At 33.5% G+C, this 19,476-nt stretch overlaps 1 protein-coding gene across 1 annotated transcript in view; it reads left to right on the top strand.

The window, feature by feature from the left end:
- LOC106465318 (probable phosphorylase b kinase regulatory subunit beta) overlaps positions 1-19,476 on the top strand; it is a gene marked incomplete at its 3' end in the record, with an annotated part of 111,811 nt that overhangs the window by 11,776 nt on the left and 80,559 nt on the right. The window contains exons 4-6 of the mRNA XM_022393186.1: positions 599-701; positions 5,011-5,118; positions 17,129-17,188. Of these exons, the coding sequence (XP_022248894.1) occupies positions 599-701; positions 5,011-5,118; positions 17,129-17,188 (271 nt within the window). The remainder of the gene's footprint in view (positions 1-598; positions 702-5,010; positions 5,119-17,128; positions 17,189-19,476) is intronic.

Below are 19,476 nucleotides of genomic sequence, written 5' to 3'. Positions count from 1 at the left end.
CAAGGCTAGTGGTATGAGCAACATCTCAAAGGCAGACACATGAGGAATAGCTGTTGTGTGAAGAGAGGTAAGTTTCTATCAAAAATATATCTTCAGGAAAGGAAAATGTGAACTTTTGATCACTCTCACTTTTTAAAAAATTTTATTGGGATAAAACAATCAGATTAAGATTTCATGTCAAAGAAAATTTTTATCTTGAATTTTCAATGTTATATATGGGCATACATGCATATGTAAAGCTGTGCCCCTGATCTCACTAATTAAATGTGTTGATTAGATTGCTAGGTAAATGTAGAAATGTCATGATAAGGGTACTGCATTATGATGGTTTTAAGCATCTTAGAGTATTTAGTACTATAGTATTAAATTTAAATTTATTTCATGAGATTGACTGGCTATGAAACTGGGAGCATAGAATTTTCTGCAATTTAGTTAAACATATTGTTAAAATTCTAGATTATAGTCCAGGAAAAGCAAACATTTTGCTTTTGATTTTAAAAAGTTTCAGAACACACCATTGAGTTAAATAGCCTTTGATATTGAAAATCATATTTTGAAACATTAATTGACTGTAATGATGTGTGTTTGTACTTTGAAGGAGAATAGATGATGACCGAGGAAAAGCATATGACTTGGGACAGAGTGTAGTGAAATGCATGAGGGGAATCCTTTTTGGTTGGATGAGGCAATCAAAAGAAAAGGTAAGAAGTATTAGTATTTTGAATCTTCTAGTTCACTAGTGTGTAGGAAAACTCCCATGTTTTTTATTGTATACCATTAATTTGAAAAGTCATTGTAAGGAAAATTAAAAATTATCAGTTTCAAAGGTTATCAGAAACTTTAACACAAAATTTGTTTGTAAGCAATGTATAAAATAGCTTATGAATTTTCAGTAATTTAAGGGCATAACAAATGGTGAGGTGAATGAATGTCCTTCAGCCTGTAAAAGTTGACATTACATTCTCAAAAATCTAGTAAACATCAGAAACTAAACTGAATGTAGCTTTTTGTATCCATGTTACTATCCAACAGATGTTTAAAAGAGATTAACAATCCACCACATTATCAGGCAAATCATTCCAGAAGTTATTAATTCAACCTGAAAAAATTAATTTTGAAAAAAAATTAAATATAAATCTGTGTGTACTTGAATTATATCTAATATTGAACTTATGCAATTTCAACTTCTTCATTCTGCCACTAAGATAGTCCACCCATGGTAGGTTATACAAACCCCTCTGGATTTCAAACACATAAGTGAAATCACCTATTGTTGTTCTTTGCCCCAGAAAATACAAGTCTAAATTTTTAAGCCTCTTTCACGAATTAAGATTTTTAATTCAGGAATCATTTTTATTAGCCCATCTCTGCCATTTTTTAGCATCTTTTTTTATTCTGAATTCTGATGGAGTCTTCTTACTCCTGTAAGTAGATTTCAGAAGTATGTTACATTTTGTTCACTATAGATAAACACTCAGCTGTAGATTTTTCAGTAATTATGCTTTATTTTTTTCACATCATCTTTATTAAATTATTTCCAACTTTTCATCCCAAAGTGTGTAACTTCATATTTCTGTATTCAATTTAATTTTTTTACATTAGCCCACTCACTAAAACTGTCCATATTTTATTGAATAAAAGAAACAGTAATGTATTCATGAGGTGGAAAATGAAGTTTTATAATAAGTGTTAAAAACATGGACTTTTAAGATATTTAAAAAATTTGTAATCTCATCTCCGAAGCTACTTGTGCAGAACTTTATCCTACAGGTTCCTGCCCCAGACTTGTATATGGTTAACTGAAAATACTCAAAAATGGTTTATCCCCCCGACCTATTCTATTTACTCTCAGTTCCCATGCTTACAAGCTTGCTAAATATCTTGTACCTGCATTAAGCTCACTAACTGAGAATGAATTAACTATTGAAGACTTTTTCCTTTGCTTAAGAAGTATATAAATTTCCTAATGCAAACCAATTTGTTATGGCCAGATTTGATATTCAGTCCTTATTCACTAACATCCCTCTTGAGGAAACAATTAAAATAATTATTAACAGTTATAACTCTAACCAACAAAAAATTCAAGCGGCTCTTAACTTGTTCCTCAAGGACAATCACTTTGTTTTTAATGGTCATTTTTATGACTAGATAGAAGGAGTGGTGATGAGATCTCCTCTAAGTTGGACTCTTGCAAATATTTTTCTCTGCAAGGTTTATATAGGTTTTGGAAAGTCTTGTAAAGTTGTAGAAGCAATTTCCAGGGCCTGGAAAGTTTTGTAAAAATTAAAATTGACTCCAGGGTTTTGGAAAAGTCATGGAAAGTGAAAATTTTCTCCTCTCAGTATTATAAACCAGTGTTTTACCTAATTGGTTTCTTTGATGATTACATCCTCTAATATCTGATGGTGATGATCTCCTAAATTAGTTCTTTGTGTTTTCCCTTAGTGATGAGCATATGCTGCACACATGCATGTGTGAATAGAAACTTGAATTACTTCAGCAGTACAAGGTTGAATGAGGCTATCAATGTCTGAACCTTGCCATTCAAGCAATTATGTAACCACCATTCATCTGTTTTTCCATCATTATTTTTATGTTCTTTGGTAATGAATTGAATGTGAATTTAAGTAAAGAATGCTGTGCAAATGTATATTTAACAATGCATAGCTTCTGAAGGAGGAGTAAGAAGGAATGGCTTGTTACGGGTGCTCATTGCCAAGAAGCTTGTTGTAATGTGTGCCATAAAAAGTTCGATGTTGGCAATATGGATGAGTCCATGGTGATTAGTCATATAAAAGGGGAAATGCATGAGGCTAACTTGCATAAATTGCACTCATCAACAGCAGCTTTGCCAACCACATGCAGTTTATTATTGTCTGAATCTAGGCTGACACCAAATAGAACAAATTAACACGATGCCGTAATCAAGCAAGTAAGTGAATAATATTCCTAAGTTAAATTTATTATTAAAGAGAATGGGCCAAATTTCATTGATTTAAATTTACAATATAATTTCATAAAGTTGCATTATTTTGCAATTAGCCTTTGGATGATTCACTTCTTTTCATTTAGGTATCAGCACCTCATTATGCAGTTTATTCATTACAGGGCAGACTGGATTTTATGTTTCGAAAGAAGATGAGTAGGAAGCTGAAGTTTTGTGTGTCCTGACCATTATTTGCTGACACAGTTACAAAAGCTGTGAAAACAGAAAAGAACTGTTTAAAAAGATGTTCCGAGATAGTAAAATTGCATCCATATTTTCTTGTGGAGAGAAAAAATGTGCATATGAGGCTTGTTTTGGATTGGCCTCATATATCAAGTGAAATTTGTATCAAAAGCTTGGAAAAGATACAGGCTTTCTGCTCTTTGTACAACAAATCCTTAAATGATTAAACACAAAAAGGACCAACATGATGTATGTGTACCTTCAGTATTTTGACTCAGAACAAAATCTTGTGATGCTCAGTTTTTGCATTTCTCAGCCTAATTTCTTGGGCTAGTGATCTCTTAAGTCATTTCTTACAGCTGTCAAAAAGAGTTTAATCCTAGTCATCTTTTGCAAATAGGGATGAATGGTCCAAATGTTAACTGGTTGAACCTTGAGAACTTAAAATCAGAGTTAAAAACTAAAACTCTCCATCCCTTCCTACACACTAAGAACTGGTGTTAGTGACTGGAATGAGGTAAGTTGCGAAAAAGTGATCTTATTGTGTGCATACAATGCATTTGAGTGGGGTATATAAAGACTGGAGCAAGTGAACACAACGTTAGATTGCAAAGATGAAGATCAAGAAATAGCTATTAGTGTCAGCAGAGGTAAGTTTGTATGGAAATACATTTTCAGTTTATGAAAATTATAACTTCTGACTCTTTTTCTCCTATCCATAGCTCTTTCAATATTTGCATTGGACCTCGTATTGTTCTTCCATACAGTAACTCTACGGGTGAAAATCCTGTACTTGCTTGTGAGACTTCTTGATAAGCGAATAATACTGCCTGCAAGATCCTGTCCCACTCATGTGGTCTCTCTTGGCACATCTTCTTTATCATGAAGCATGTCTAAAGAACATGAAAATGAGACCAAGACGCAAGCTGGGAAAACACTCACCAGCCAATCAGCAGTCAGAATGAGTGTTTTCTTGAGATATGAGATGATGCATGATGTGGGTAATTCTCTCAGTGAGTAGTTAATCTGTGGATTGCTGTATAAATATGAAGCATATTGAAGAATAATTCACTTACATTTTTGTACAAAAATAGATTTCATCTCACAATGCTTCAAGAAAAGCAAAAATGAAAAACCTAACCTCACTTTCATGCACTGAAAATGAACAACAAAAAACTCCTTAATATCATATCTGCTGGACTCATGAACATTCAAAGTGACTCTGTTAAATGTGCAAAACAAAGAAAGATGGACAATTGTTTTATGAAATAAATTTAGTGTCAATTTGTAATATTTTACATGTATGAAATAAAAATGTGATGGACGTATGTTTTATGAAATAGATATGTAATGTTTTATTAAATAAATGTGATCAATGAATAAATTATTTTGCATAAAACATAAACAAAACAATTTTAAGTTGTTTTTGTTGAACTGTTATCCATCACAACTATTATTAATATTATACCAGTTTGCTATGTCATCTGACTGCCTATACTTTATATATATATATATATATATATATATATACCATTATGCTCAAGTCTTGGTAGTAGTGACTGGCATAGCTTGAACTCAGGCGTTTGTTATTCGGCTTTTGATCCTTTGAATAACGACTTCCTGTCATTTACAACTTTTTTTTTATAATGGCAGAGAGGTTGGTCATATCTAAGAGGGACTCCTGTCTTAATATATTTTCATTACAGGTAAAAAGTGTAGACAGCTATATGTTATTTTTTCTGATATATAATTGTGTTATGATCTGGTAATGTGAAAGACTTGTAACTGTTGTGTTATGTCTAATGCTTTTTTTTTATTATAAGAAATTTGTTTTTCTGTAGATGGAATGCTTTAAGATGAACCAATGTCCTAAACATGCATTGCATAGCAAACTTAACCTACATACAGGCCAGCCAGTTGTCACTAGTGATGAATATGGACACTTACAAGTAAGTAGTGTAAAAGTATACTAATTCGTGCTTGGGCCTGTATGTTTTATGTGTAGTTGTTAACAGTATTCAGTATAGAGTATACTTATTGTTTGTGTCTGTGTGTATTATGATTAAGGTTTAGTTTTTAACAGCAAACAAAAATAACACTAGTGCATTATATTTTACGTTTAATTATTAATCCTTTTCTCATTTGGGCTTGTGTAATTTGCAGAAATCAAGTCACGAATTTCACTTCTACAACAATACATACAGTAACTCTGAGATTACTTAATATATCCTCTCAAAAACTGGTAAGATTTTGTCAACGATTGTAAGTATCTTGTACACAAAGAATGACATTATTATGATTAAGTATTTTTGCTAAAAATTTATTTATTTATTGTAGTTACTTGCACTCAAACTCTTAACAAATCGAGTGCATGGTGATTTTTTATTTTAAGTATAAAAATGCTTTTCTTCATCTTATAGTTATCATATTTTATTTGAATAATCTCTAGAGCCTCCTAAAAGAATATCAAAAGTTTTTTTAAGGTAAATGTTTATATATTTTATTTCTCATTTTCTTTACTACATCACTAACTAAATATTATCATCAATATACAGTGTAAAGAAGTAACTAAGATTAGGAAATAGAAAAAAAATTTCATACCTTTTAATTTTTTGTAGAATATCTTTAAAGATTTTCCTTTTGTTAGAGTTGTAATTTCAGGTCTTTTCCTTTTCACATATAATTAATTTTCAATGTTTTATTTTCCTTTCTTGTTCTTTACCACTTATCATTAATCTAGACACAAGTCAATGGTGCCCTTGAGGCATATCACAGTATCTCTGACAAACATGCACAACCCTTTGGCAAATTTCAGGCACTGCATAATATCATAAGCCTTGGTAACTGATGCAAAGTATGATGTGTGTTTTAAAAATGTTTAAACATTTCAATGAGGCATTTTAAAACTGAACTAATACATAATTAACTAAAATATAAAAGTAAGACCTAAATACAATTGAAACTGTATCTAACTATAACGTATTTAGGTAAGAAACAACCATAAATACAATAGTCAATCAAGCAGCCAACAATACTACAGTCAGTTACATGTACTCTGTGACGACAACTGTGCACCAATTTCAAAATAACTGTTGTTTGACTATAGTGTAAAATGAGTTCTTTTTTTTTAATCACTATAGACATTTGTATGTAACATCTACATGTAGGCTATAAAGCTCAAATAAATCTGTTGAAGGATAATGTGGCATGTGTCAGGGGTTGAAAAAATGTATTACTTACTTCAACTGCATTTATTCAGAGAACTTTGAAATGTACAAGTCAAAAGGTTATGTAAGCATCTTATAGTCTAGATATACATCTACAGAACTGTCATTGCATGATACAGAGAGCCAAATTAGAGAATTTTTATAGCTCGTTTGTCAAGTGACAATACATTTGAAGTTTTAAGTTGTTTTTAAAGGTTTCTTTTGAAATAAAGGACTTAAAATTTAGATAAAATGAAAATTCAATTCATAACATATAATATTAATTTCATTCACATACACTGATAGTAAAAGTCGTACAGAAAGGGGTTTAAAGGGGCACTCGTTGCAAAAGTGTTACTAACAGTCACTACAGGATAATTAAAATTTGATTTAGGCTTGTATATATTAACAACAGTCACTAGAATATACAAATTCTTGTTAGGACCTGTGCATTATATCTTAAATTTAGTTATTAACAGCAGTCAGTTCATAATACTACTAATTATTTCTGTAGCTTTAGTTATTATAAAACACTCACAATAATATACAACTATTTTTTGTTTGGAATTATACATAATATTTTAGATTTAGCTATTAACAGCAGATGGTACATGATACTACTAATCATTGTTTAGACCAGTTCATTAGGTTTTAATTATTTACAGTAGAAAGTACATAATAGTACTCAGGTGTTAATTGGGGTGGAATGGTCTGGAACAGAGTTCTCACTTTTGAGGATTCAAGCTGGTCTTCTGATTGGAATGTCAAGGTCAATTAAAAAAGGGAGTTCCATATTTAACAAAATCCCATTTTAACAACTGATACTACTTCTTGTTTAAGATCAGTTCATTAGGTTTCAGGTTTAGTTATTCACAGCAGATAGTACATGATATTACTAATTATTGTTTAAACCAGTTCACTAAGTTTTAGATTTATTTATTAACATGAGTTAATACAAGATAGTAATGATTTTTACTTGAGGTTTTGTATTATGTTTTACTTTTAGATAGTATCAGTAGGCAAGATTTTTTTAATTCTTTTTATACTATGCTTTATATTCCAAAACATATTTACCTTCACTGACACTATAGCTATTTTTCGATCTCCAGTGTTTCCACTCTTTGCCCATCTAAGCATTTAAAATGCTTGCTCCAGTCTTTTATACCCCATTAGATTGCACCAACTTCAACCTCTATCTAGGTACTGTATATAAGTACCTCATTCAGATAATATAATCACTTTTTCATGACAAAGCATTCAGCAGGGGTTTCTATAAATAGGAGTGTTGTGATTATTCACAATTTATGTTGTGAATTTGAATGTGGTTTGCGTTACTACGGTTATATCTTCGTATATTTATAAATTACTTTAATAATAAAAATAAAAATCCACATACCGACAGTTATGAATTCCAAAGTTAATGTTTCTATTGCAGAGGCCATTCAGACCTCTCTTCTTCCTCCTCTGTTTTCTGGTATTTGTCAATGACCAGGGGAGGGGTCGCTCTCAGTCGAGGCTGTATGTGATATGATCCATGGTGAGATAGACACATATATACGAACTGAGGGTGTCTCTTTGGGGTTCTGACGTGGGTTTTGCAAATGACCTGGACCAGCTGAGAAGAATTTAGACTAGTTTTACTGGCTCCTTCTTTTACTAGGTCAGCCTCAACATAGTATCATCTTGATCAGTCTCCTCCAGCCCCTTTTTCTTCAGTTGGTTACTCGGGTTAGTAAGGTTTTGGGGGTCTCTCCTATTGCATTTGACTCTCTCCATTCCTTGTTGTCAGCAAGGACAGCAGTAACTACTTCGTTTTTCCCTCTTTCTCCTGATATTGCTGTTCATGCTGGGAGATTTGCCACTCAGTTACATGATGGGATATCTATGACTGGTCCCACACATTTATCAGAACAGCATGCTTTGGCTTATCACAGGCAGAAGGAGGTATATTTACATTCTCAATTAATGGACCCCTTTTGGACCAATGGGGATCTCAATTGGAACCTGTGATCACTTTGAACAGATCTCAATTTTCTCGGGTTAATTTTACTCTTACGACTGTCCTGAGGTATTCATCTTCGATCCAAGTTTTGTTAGAAGCCTAGACTCGTTGGACTCGGCAATTTGAGGATTTCTTCACTTCTTTCTCTAGTTTCCTGGTTGGTTTGTTGTTGAGATTTATTGGGTAGCAATTCTTTGTTAAAAAGTGTTTGTTTATCATCTTTTGCCCATGGGGAGTTATGGGAAGCTCCTTTTCTTCATCCCAGGTTGTTTGCTGGAGTTCCAGAGACGTTAGAATCATGATTTGTTTCAGTTTGTTTACATTCTTCTTTATCGTTCTGGCGCTTATTTGGGAGTGTCGGCTCTTGGTTTTTCCCGAACCTCTCCTCGATTCCCAGGTCTGTTGATTCTCATAATTGAGTCTGTCCGTATTCTCAAGGATTTTTGGTTCAGATTGACAGTCAACAACAGCGTAGGTTTCCATACCGTGGGCAGGGGAGAAGTGAGACCATGTTTACATCACTTTCTGATCATATGGAATTCTTTCATCAGGGATCCATGGGTATTCCATGCTCTGAATTTAGGGTTAGTCATTCAATTTACATTACCTCCACCTTTATCTGCACAACCGGTTGCCTTGTCACCACCAACATATTCAAAACGGGTAGAGCTTCGTTCCCAGGCTGTTAGAGAGTTGTTAGTCAAAAGGGCAGTAGTTGAAGGTTGATCCAGTTCTTCTGGGATTTGATTCCTATTTATTTGTTGTATGCATGAAGACAGGAAATTGGCATCAAATCATTGATCGGTTTCAACTCAACCAATTTTAGATCCTCCTCAATTTACTATGGAATCCTTTCTCAACCTGTAATGGCACTTTGCGCTAGGGCTCTGAATGACCAAGTTTGATGTTACCAATGCTTATCTCCATATTCCCATAGCATAATCTTCCCATAGGTTTCTCAGAGTTATGCACAAGGGTCAGGTTCTGCATTTCAGGGCTCTACCTTTTGGTCTTGCATCAGCACCTTATGTCTTCTCCAGAGTTGTTGGAGCTTTTTCTTGTCATTTACATTCTTTAAACCTGTACACACATGATTATATGGATGACTGGATTCTTCTGGTAGCATCCCATCAAGTAGCAGAACGACATTTTCAGAAGCCACAAAAGCAGACTTCTTTATCAGACTTGGAGAAATCTATTCTGTCACCTACACAACAATATCTCATCCATCTGGGTGTGTTTTTCAATACTTTTAGTTTGTGCTCAACCATATCCTACTACACAGATGGTTCTCTCTTTCTATTGGAGATGTGGGCATCCATCGAGTCTCTCATTCCTTTGGGATGAGCTGATATGGGATCCCTTCAGTGATCACTGCACGATCGATGAATCATGCTTTCCAATCCTTTGGATCATCCTTTCTCATTACTCAGGAGCAACATCATTGATTGCGAATGGTGGTTGGATCGGTCATTCCACCACCTTGTCTCAAGATCCATCTGTTCATGTTCACAGATGCATCTCTTCAGGGATGGGCAATTTATCTTTAGGGTCAGGAGTACTAGGGTATTTGGATGGGAGTCGAGTCTACCCTTCATATCATTGTTCTCGAACTCCTTACAGTACACTGGGCAATAGTTCAAGGTCTGTCTCTCTTGAAGAGAAATATTGTTATGTTACATTCAGACAATTACACAGTGATATCTCAGATTTCTTGTCAAGGAGGCACAAATTCTCAAGACCTTGTTTTCATACTTTGAATCCCCTCTACTGGGCTCATTCCTATTGTATCAGTCTTTTAGTATGTCATGTTCCAAGAGTGATGAATTTAATTGCAGATCACTTGTCTCGATCCAACTGGATTCTTCTGACAGAATGGATGATGCATCGCTAGGTTTTTTAGTGGATTTGCTCTCATACTTCATCCTCAAGTATTGGCAGTAGATGGGTTCGGTCAGGACTGGACAAGTTTACACCTGTATGCCTTTCCTCCCAATTTAGCTATTGCCCTGGTTTCTGATTAATGTTCATTCCCCTCCCTATCAAGTTATCTTGGTTGCACCATATTGGTCAGTTAAAATGTGGTTTCTGCTTCTTCAGTATTTGTAAGTATGTACTCCATCTTCCTCTTCCATATTGGCAGTCTCTGAGACAGCCTTGATCAGAAATTCTCCACCTAAGTGTTTGAAAACTTAATTTTCATGCTGTGAAGTTATGCAGTCCTTTGTCCAACTTAAGGGTTTAACTTCTACAATTTCTCTGTATTTAACAACAGAAAGGGAACAGTGGTGTCTTAAAAGGAATTTCACTCCTCTTCTTCCTAAAGTATCTACCATATGACTTGGGTATTTGAGAGGGGTCTTGCTTCTTTTACAGTTGCTTTATATAAGGCATCCTTACCCATTATTTTCGGTATTCCAAATATCAGAAGGTTTTTTGAATCCTCAGTACTATCAGGTCTACTTAAAACCATTTGTATTCTTTGACCCAAATGCTGTTTTCAATTACCAAGTTGGGATTTTGCAACTGTTTTACATGTATTGTCTCATCCTCATTTTGAGCCCTTAGCTTCATGCTCTGTGTTTCACCTTCCTCTTAAATTGTATTTTTTATTGTTATTGGTTGGAGTTGTTTGCAATTCCTGTGCTTTGGACTCTTTATCATTCCACATTTGTCCTGCTTTACCCCAATAGATCCTTTATGTCCAAGACTCTGACAGCTAGGGAAGGGGAAAGATCCTTATCACCAGTCCATTTGCCAGCCATTTCTCACTTTTATGACCTTTCCAATCCTGACTTTTGTTATGTCCTGTTAGAGCCCTCATGTGTTGTGTAGCTCGTACTAACTCATTTCGAGGTAGTAGGAATTGATTGTTCATTCATTGGAATCCTTGTTTTCTCATTACTTATCTCCCACTACCCTAACAAGGTGGCTTCGTAAATTGATTCACATGGCCTATAATGGATTATCATTACAGGAGAGGAATCTTTTGCATGTCACATCTCATCAGATTTGTCATATCTCTGTCAATAGCTGCCCAGTTGAATTGCCCTGTGGAAAACATTGTGTGGTCTGGTATATGGATTACTCCTAATACTTTCCTATCTCATTTCTTACATGATTTGGCAGTTTCCTCTTCTGAGGGTTTTTGACTAACCTCTGTAGCTATTTTAACCACTTTTTTTTTTTTTCAGGGTCCCTTTATTTTTTCACTGGATCCCACTCTGTGGCGAGTGTTGCCCAGGCAGGTATGCTTTCTATTTTCAATTCTGCACTAGCAACCACTTACACTATAATTACTTCAGGCTGCAACAGGCTCTGTCGAAATAGGGTGTTCCATAAGACCATCAAGGCACCTACCGGATGTTATTACCCTATTATTATGGACTACCATTCATGGACTATCATGAGTAAAGCTAAAGGGGATCCTGCCCATCCCTGCCGATTGTCAGGTTGAATAAATCAGGATCAGTTTGCTTTTAAAAATGTAGGGAACTTGGATGTATATTATCCCCCCCTCAAGACTCTACTGGTGGAGCCTGGGAGTTTTTACCACCCCAGTTTCCAGTCACTGGGATGGCAGACAGAGGCTTTTCCTCCAGAGTGTTTGAATATGTTCCTCTACTCTCGGAGAAGAGGGTGAAGTTGAGGGTCCTCCTACTTGGGTCCCTGGATGTTTTTCCCAGATTTCAGTAGGAGTGGTACCAGCCTCCACGGGAGCCTACTCATAGTTCTAGTTCAGATTTGACACGAAGCTATCTGGTTGGCGGGGTGCATGGCCCTTCTCTTTTATCAATGTTGGTTTCATATATTGATCATGGAAGGAGGTCAACTATCTATCTGAATGTAATGTGGTCCCATCCTAGGACCTTGGTTGAGCACAGGTTCCATGTCTTTTCCATAATTCCAGGGACAAGTGGAATACTCCTTGCCCACTTGGTTGGGGAGTGAGGATGAATGTTCATAATTCCAGACCAGATGAGTTCTGTTCCTTTGGTTGAGTAGGACATACACGATACTGTTATTCCGAGCCTTTGGACTTCTTCAGGTAGAGGAGAAAGTTTGTCCACTTCGGTGTGACTTACTTTCTCATCGTGATTCCGGTGGTATGAAATGCATCACTTTATGGCTACAGGTTTGGATCCAATCAAAAGTATATATAACATTGCAGTCAAATAGCTCTAGCTACCAACGTGGGATATAGGTACCATGACCCCCTTAATTCCAACCCTGAGTTGTGTAACCTTGGCTATCTGGTTAGGGCTGGTCTATACTGATGATTACACGTATTCTATTCCACCTTTGATATAGGAACTGAGTTCCTGGTGAAGAGCATACCCGTTCTGGATGTAGTGCGGCTCCCCCACTCTTGCACCATCTTTATCTTGGTACACTTCTGTTCTATACAGATGCTTTCTGTTTGTTTCATGCCTGCACTGGCCCCCTCCATCTCCTCAATGTAGGATTCTAGCTATAGTGTCAGTGGAGGTAAGTATGTTTTGGAAGTTAATATTTTCCTAAACTGAAAATGTATTTGCAATTATACTTACCTCCGCTGACACTCTTCCACCCTACCTCCCTACTAAAAGCCAATTTATCTCTCAAAAAAGTGATTATATTATCTGAATGATAATAATACTTATATATGGTACCTAGATAAAGGGTGCATTGAAGTTGGTGGAGAAATTTGCAAAATAGAATTTGCCAAGGGCATTTGAGTGTGGTATAAAAGACTAGAGCAAGCATTTTCAATGCTTAGATGGGCAAAGAGAGGAAACCCTGTAGATCAAGAAATAGCTATAGTGTCAGCGGAGGTAAGTATTATTGGAAATAAATTTTCAGTTTAAGAAAATGTTAACTTTTAAGCTCAGATATTAATAGCTATCAGTACAGATACTACTGTGCCTTGTTTGGATCTTTGCATTAGGTTTTTGGTTTAGATATTTCTGTACCAGTTATTACATGATATTAACTCCTGTTTGGAACTGTGTATTATGTTTTAGGTTTGTTTATTATCAGCTGGCACCATTGGATATTATTATTTCTTGTTTGGATCTGTGCATTATGTTTTAGACTTAGATATTTATTATACCAGTCATTACATTATGCTATCAATTCTTATTTGTCACTGTGCATCATGTTTTACGCATTTGATTATTATCAGCAGGCACCTCAAGTACCTATTATTTCTTGTTTGGACCTATGCATTGTCTGAGGTTTATTTATCAACTGCAATCAATATATAATGTTGCTATTTCATCTTTGGACCCATACATTATTTTAAACATCAGTTTCTTATGATCTAATGCTTTCTATTATGAACTCCATTTTTACTGTCAGAATGAACTCAGTTTATGTTGGAAGATTTAACTGGGATATCTTCATTGTTCCTGGAATATTCCAAAAAAGAACTAAGCCAATTTCAGAATGAAAATCTGATGATTAAGCAAACACATAAAAATGGGATAAAGACCTTTTAGCATAGAGCTTTATAGTAAATTTAGAGTGGTCAGAAAAGTACTACAGTGATGGGATAGATTAAAAATGAGGGATTGTACATTCCGTTGTAAATTTCAGGATTTAAATGAAATGTTTTTTTTTAAGCTAGTTTTACCAGAAAATTTGAAAGTATGTTTCAAATTCTTTTCATGACCATGCTGACATCAAAGCATCAAAGTTTACTGGTATTCATAATAAAGCATTGTTATTGAACTTTTATGACAGCTGATATCGAGAATTGGTGTGAATGTTGTGATAGATGCTTGATCATTAAAGCTTCTCAACCAAAGGTAAAACCAACAATTGGGGTGTTTGCCCCATTTCTAAGCTTTAAGAAATTCTTGCCATGGATTTTACTGTTTATGAAAAATCTACAGATGGTATTGAAAACATTTTGATTCTTACATATATATTTTTTAGTAAATTTACAGAAGAGTATTCTATAAGAAACCTAAATAAGTCACAAATGTGATGTAGTTCTTAATTATGAATTGGTTCTTTAGATACTGTATTCCCTATTGGTTACATTCTGACTGAGGTTGAGCTAAAGCTAAAGATGTAGCTGAATTATGTGTTACAGAAAAATAAAAATCTACAACCACTCTATGGCACCTTGAGACTTGTGGTCAATGTGGAAGAGTCAACCACACAAACCACAATCATCTGAAAATTCTACCCCCAGAAAAATAAAAAGGTGTACTATTCTTACCTCAATTAATCTATGTCTATAATTGTATGCCTCACTCTAGTAAAGAGTTTCTACCAATTTGTATGATTTTTAGAAAAGAAGGTGGGCATCTTATTGATATCTTTTAGGAATATTGGATTATCAGGATGGAACAATTCATGACTGTTTTATAGCATCAAAAATAAGACACTTATCTGATAACCTTTAAACATATGACAAATGCAGCTAAATCTAGGAAAATAAGTTGAGACCTTGCAGGATATGATATCCCAACAGTAATGGGTAATATGGTTCCCCCTTAAGAACATTAATTTCCAAAGTTTAAACGAAATTCAAGCCAAACGGAACTTTACTCCTTATGTAGTAATTTGCAAACAGACAATGTTTATACTGTGCTGATAGCAGGTGGTATGGGCATTGTTAAAAATATAAATAGAATAAAAATGTGGCATTGTGGTTGGTTACGAACAGTTAAGAAAATAGAATGAATACAAAGTTCATTATTTTACTACTCAATCTATGATGTTGAGGAAATTTTGAATTATGCTTTCAACAGAATGATTGAATTTGAATTGTTGAACTCATCTGATCAAGCAAGTGATAACATTTTTGGTAATAATAATAATTTGGTAAATATACCCATATACAATGATGATAATTTGTTTGGGAATTTACAAAAATGTGACCAGCAATCAACTCTGAGACACTCATCTCATAGCACAACTGGAAAATGTTATCATCCATTCAATGAATTAATGAATTTGGAGATGTGTTGGCAATTTTAAGCGCAAGTGTTGGGCAAGTACTCCTTTCTGTATGGAAGAGAAACAAACAATAGTGTATTTTATAGTGGCTTTTTGAGGATAGTAAATCCTAAGTGGGAAAGTATGCTAGATGACATAAGCAATTTAGTTATTTTATTTCATATTGCCTCCATTTTCTAACAAAAGATCTTACTACCAGTATTTTTCAGTATTATATAGTAATCAAAGTGATTGTACTTTGGTGGTTGTTCATGGTTGTTTAATAATATAGATAGATATTTTTTAGGAAATGTATGGTCTGTATCGATTATAATTATCTGATACATAGTGATACTGTATAATTGTTTGGTCATTTTCACGTCTTGAATTATATTCACATATTGTCTGTGTTGTTCCTGTTGTGCATTATTTGCACGTGGAGTCTCATGTTTTAGAGTTCTGATGAAATCATCTTTGTATTTCTAAAGCTTGTTTGTCTAGTTGTTTTTTATTAGTTTGTTGTGGAGTTATGAATTAAGCAACAACACTTTCTTCATTACTATTTTCTTTGTGAAGTGGATTGTTGCATATGAATTTGTCCATTTCATTGATTTTTAAGATATCTTAACACTAATGAAACTTTTTCTGTAGTTAGTTTAATATTATTTATTATAATCTGTACTGATTTTGTGTAGTCTTTTATTTTTACACTGATGAAGATTATTTAGCATTCATGGCTTAGTGTATGGACTTAGAACTAACCTATAATATATCTTTGGAATTATATCCAAAAACTCTCATTAATAATGAGGTAACATCTGGTGATCAGTGAACTTTACTTGGGAATTGCTTTATGATGTTTATTTTTTATAAATAGTTTATTTTATAGGATAAAGTATTTTTTACTTTTATGTTTCAATTTAGTTAGTGTATTATCTACTCATTGTATGATAAGTTTAGTAGTATGTAATACAAAAAAGTATTTTTTATACTTCTATAATATCAGTTTCAGATACTTACTGTTATGTACTGTTTGCAGGCTTTTAGTATAGTTATATTTAATCTTGGTCTTTCTAGTATGAAATTTATTGGAAAAACATATTCTTTGCTGTCCCCCAGAGTTTTATTGTTCTATAAATGAACCTAGACATAACTGCAGGTATTTCTTTAAATCAATATTGTATAAAAACCTAGTGTTTGTAAACTTGTATTAAATATTGTATTTAAATTGATAGATATCACTAAAGTGTTTATTGTAATTTGTTTCAGATATAAAAAATATTACAGAGAGCTGTTTATTATTACTATGTAAGATAATGAAGGTTGTAGAATGCATGAAAAAATCTACTTTTCCTTATTGATTTAACTGACTTGTTGGAGCTATTGGTATGATACATATTTTATAAATACTTATATGACTGGAATTGTGTTTTAGATATTTATTTCTTTTTATCATTATCTCAGTTTTTGCAGATGATGCATATACATGAACATTCCTTTTAAAATATATACATACAAAATAATGCTGTAATCAAGGTTAAAAAAAATTAAAAAACAACTCTGTTTTCCAGAATCCATTGTGTATTGGTTAACCAGATGTGCATGATTTCACAATTCTCCCTTTTTCATAGTTTTTGTTTTTAACAGTTGTATTGCTTAAAATTTGCTATGTTGCCAATGTTTTCAATGTTTTTTTTTTGTGAAAAAGAATGTATTTAAAAAAATGTAAAGGAATTTGTTGATAAAAACTTTGCTTCAATTAAAAAGTACTGTTGTTCTTAATTAAATTACTTAATATTCTATGTTATCTTTCTTTCACAGATTGATGGTGTTTCACTTTACCTATTGTTTCTGGTACAAATGATCAACTCTGGTCTTCAGGTAATGTTTTACTCTTCTTAATATTACATACAGGGATGATAATTGGCTACTGTTTGGTAGATTTTTGCAACTTATACTGTCTGATGATAAAAATGCTCTAATGGTTGGGGATGGAGAGTATGGAGACAAAATACTAGTACTAATAGGCTCAATCCTAGATTGTTTTGTCTGCTTTAATGTTTACCTTAAACTGAAATTTATATGTGAGGCTTCATTTAACTGGCTAATTGACAAACAAAAACTAATCACAAAATGAAGAATAGCAGATAATCAGAAAGGATCACATATAGGTGTGCTTTAAATCTTTTAACTATCCACCTTAATGGTGTGTGCTTTTTGCTCATTTGTTTAGAATTACATAAATAAGACTTTTTCATAGGACATTCATTATTTTTGTGTGAGAAATAGTTTAGATGGAGCCTAAATTAGACATGATCCAGTGAAAGTTGTGAGGAACAGATGTATGACAAACGTCTCAAAATTCTTGTCAATAATTATTAAAAACATATTAAATGACACAGGTTATAAAATTTTTTACAATCTCATAAGTTGTGGTATCATTTTTCATTGGTCAAAAGAGTTGAAGCATGAATTACAATAGAGGATTTATAGACGTGCTTAAGAATTACATTCAGGTTTAGCATATTCTAACACCATCAGTTATAATGCTTTCTAGGATATATAACGCTCTGGTGCCTTGGCTCCCCAAAATTTTGTAAATATTTAGTATCATCTGCTACTTAGCTTATTGCTACATGGCTTCAGAGGCTAAAGTCATTACACTTTGTCACAAAATAAAGGAAAAAAGCAGGAAGTCCTGAGTGTAAAGCCCAGTGATGTGAATATCAAGTTCAGATGTGAACCTGATATCGGGATGTTGGGAATTAAGGTAAGAAAGGAATTTGGAAATGTGACTCAACTGTTGAAATAGCAAAAAAGTGTCATCAATATAGCTTTTGTAAAGGACAGTTTTTTAGCCACTTGCATTCATGGTAGCATAGAAAACTGTTGGCTATTGTTGAACCCAGTAGTTATGTTATGGAACTGCTCATGCAAAGGCTTTGTAAGTTCTGAAAGTATTGCCCTCATATTTTCTATACATATTTCAAATGGTGTGATTATGCATGTTTAGTTGTTTCATATCAAAATTATGTAGACTATAGTGACAATATATAGACAATGGGTGAGTCTAACTGTACATGTCACAGTCTTTTAGTGAGTTATTATCAAAATTTAATTAAACTGCTTTTTGTTTGTTATACCAATTAGTATAGCATAAAAGCATAGCTAATAATCTACATTTTAATAGTATATATGTTTTAATTTTATTAGGCAATATTTTGAAAAAATCCTGAATTTCCCCTGGTGTAAGAAATGTAACATATTTTCTCTAGGCATCCCCTATTCTCTAATTTATTCACCACCCCTCCATTATGTATGAAATTTAACGTAAATTACTCACTATAAAATTGTCATTGCTCAGGTAAACCATAATTTTATAGCCTTTAATCTTGGATGGTTACAGAACCATCAAATAGAAAGTCAGACCCCTCTTGCTACACCCACCTGTCACATCTTCTCTTTTAGGATTTATTAACAGTTCTTTTTTATGTTTAATGATATATTATTTATAACAATAGAAAGCCAAGGTTTTCATCTATCAAATGACGTATTATATTGCATTGTTTTCTGAACAGAGAATTGTCAATTCCTCTTTTAGTACAAGCTTTGTTCCCATGGGAAACATATTGACTAGCTTGGATGAATTTGTAATGGGTTTTGTTACATAGTTAGAAATCCAGAAAAATTGTGATAGTTAAGGGACATTATTTGCTTTTTGCATGTTAGTATTCTATGTTCTTTGGTGCATTATTTAATTGAATAAAAATTATTTAGTGCATCACTACCATTAGTATAAAAAAGTAGGGTTAAGTGTTATCGACAGTCAACAGCAAAAAAAAAGGAGACCAGGGTAAGTACTTTATTTCTTGTATAAAAGTAACTAAAATAGAAAATTAAGGGTCTCTTTAGGTCAGTGAAGATTAGATTAGGTAAAATAATTATACAAATAATATAATAAAAATGTTTTATGAGGCATGCACGCGAGCAGCTCATACTTGGAGTAGCTCGTGGGTAATATAATTCAATGGTGTAATGTGAGCTGCACATTCCCCAAGTGATTTACAACTTATAATGGCATAAATAGTAGTTAGTTGTTCAAAGGGCAGTCACAGAGCAATAAAACAATAAAATTTAATTACAAATAGATGTATACTGTTACGAGTTTT

The sequence above is a fragment of the Limulus polyphemus genome, unplaced genomic scaffold (genome assembly GCF_000517525.1).
Source record: "Limulus polyphemus unplaced genomic scaffold, Limulus_polyphemus-2.1.2 Scaffold1907, whole genome shotgun sequence".
NCBI lineage: Eukaryota > Metazoa > Arthropoda > Merostomata > Xiphosura > Limulidae > Limulus > Limulus polyphemus.
This window is presented reverse-complemented; position numbering and strand designations above follow the sequence as displayed.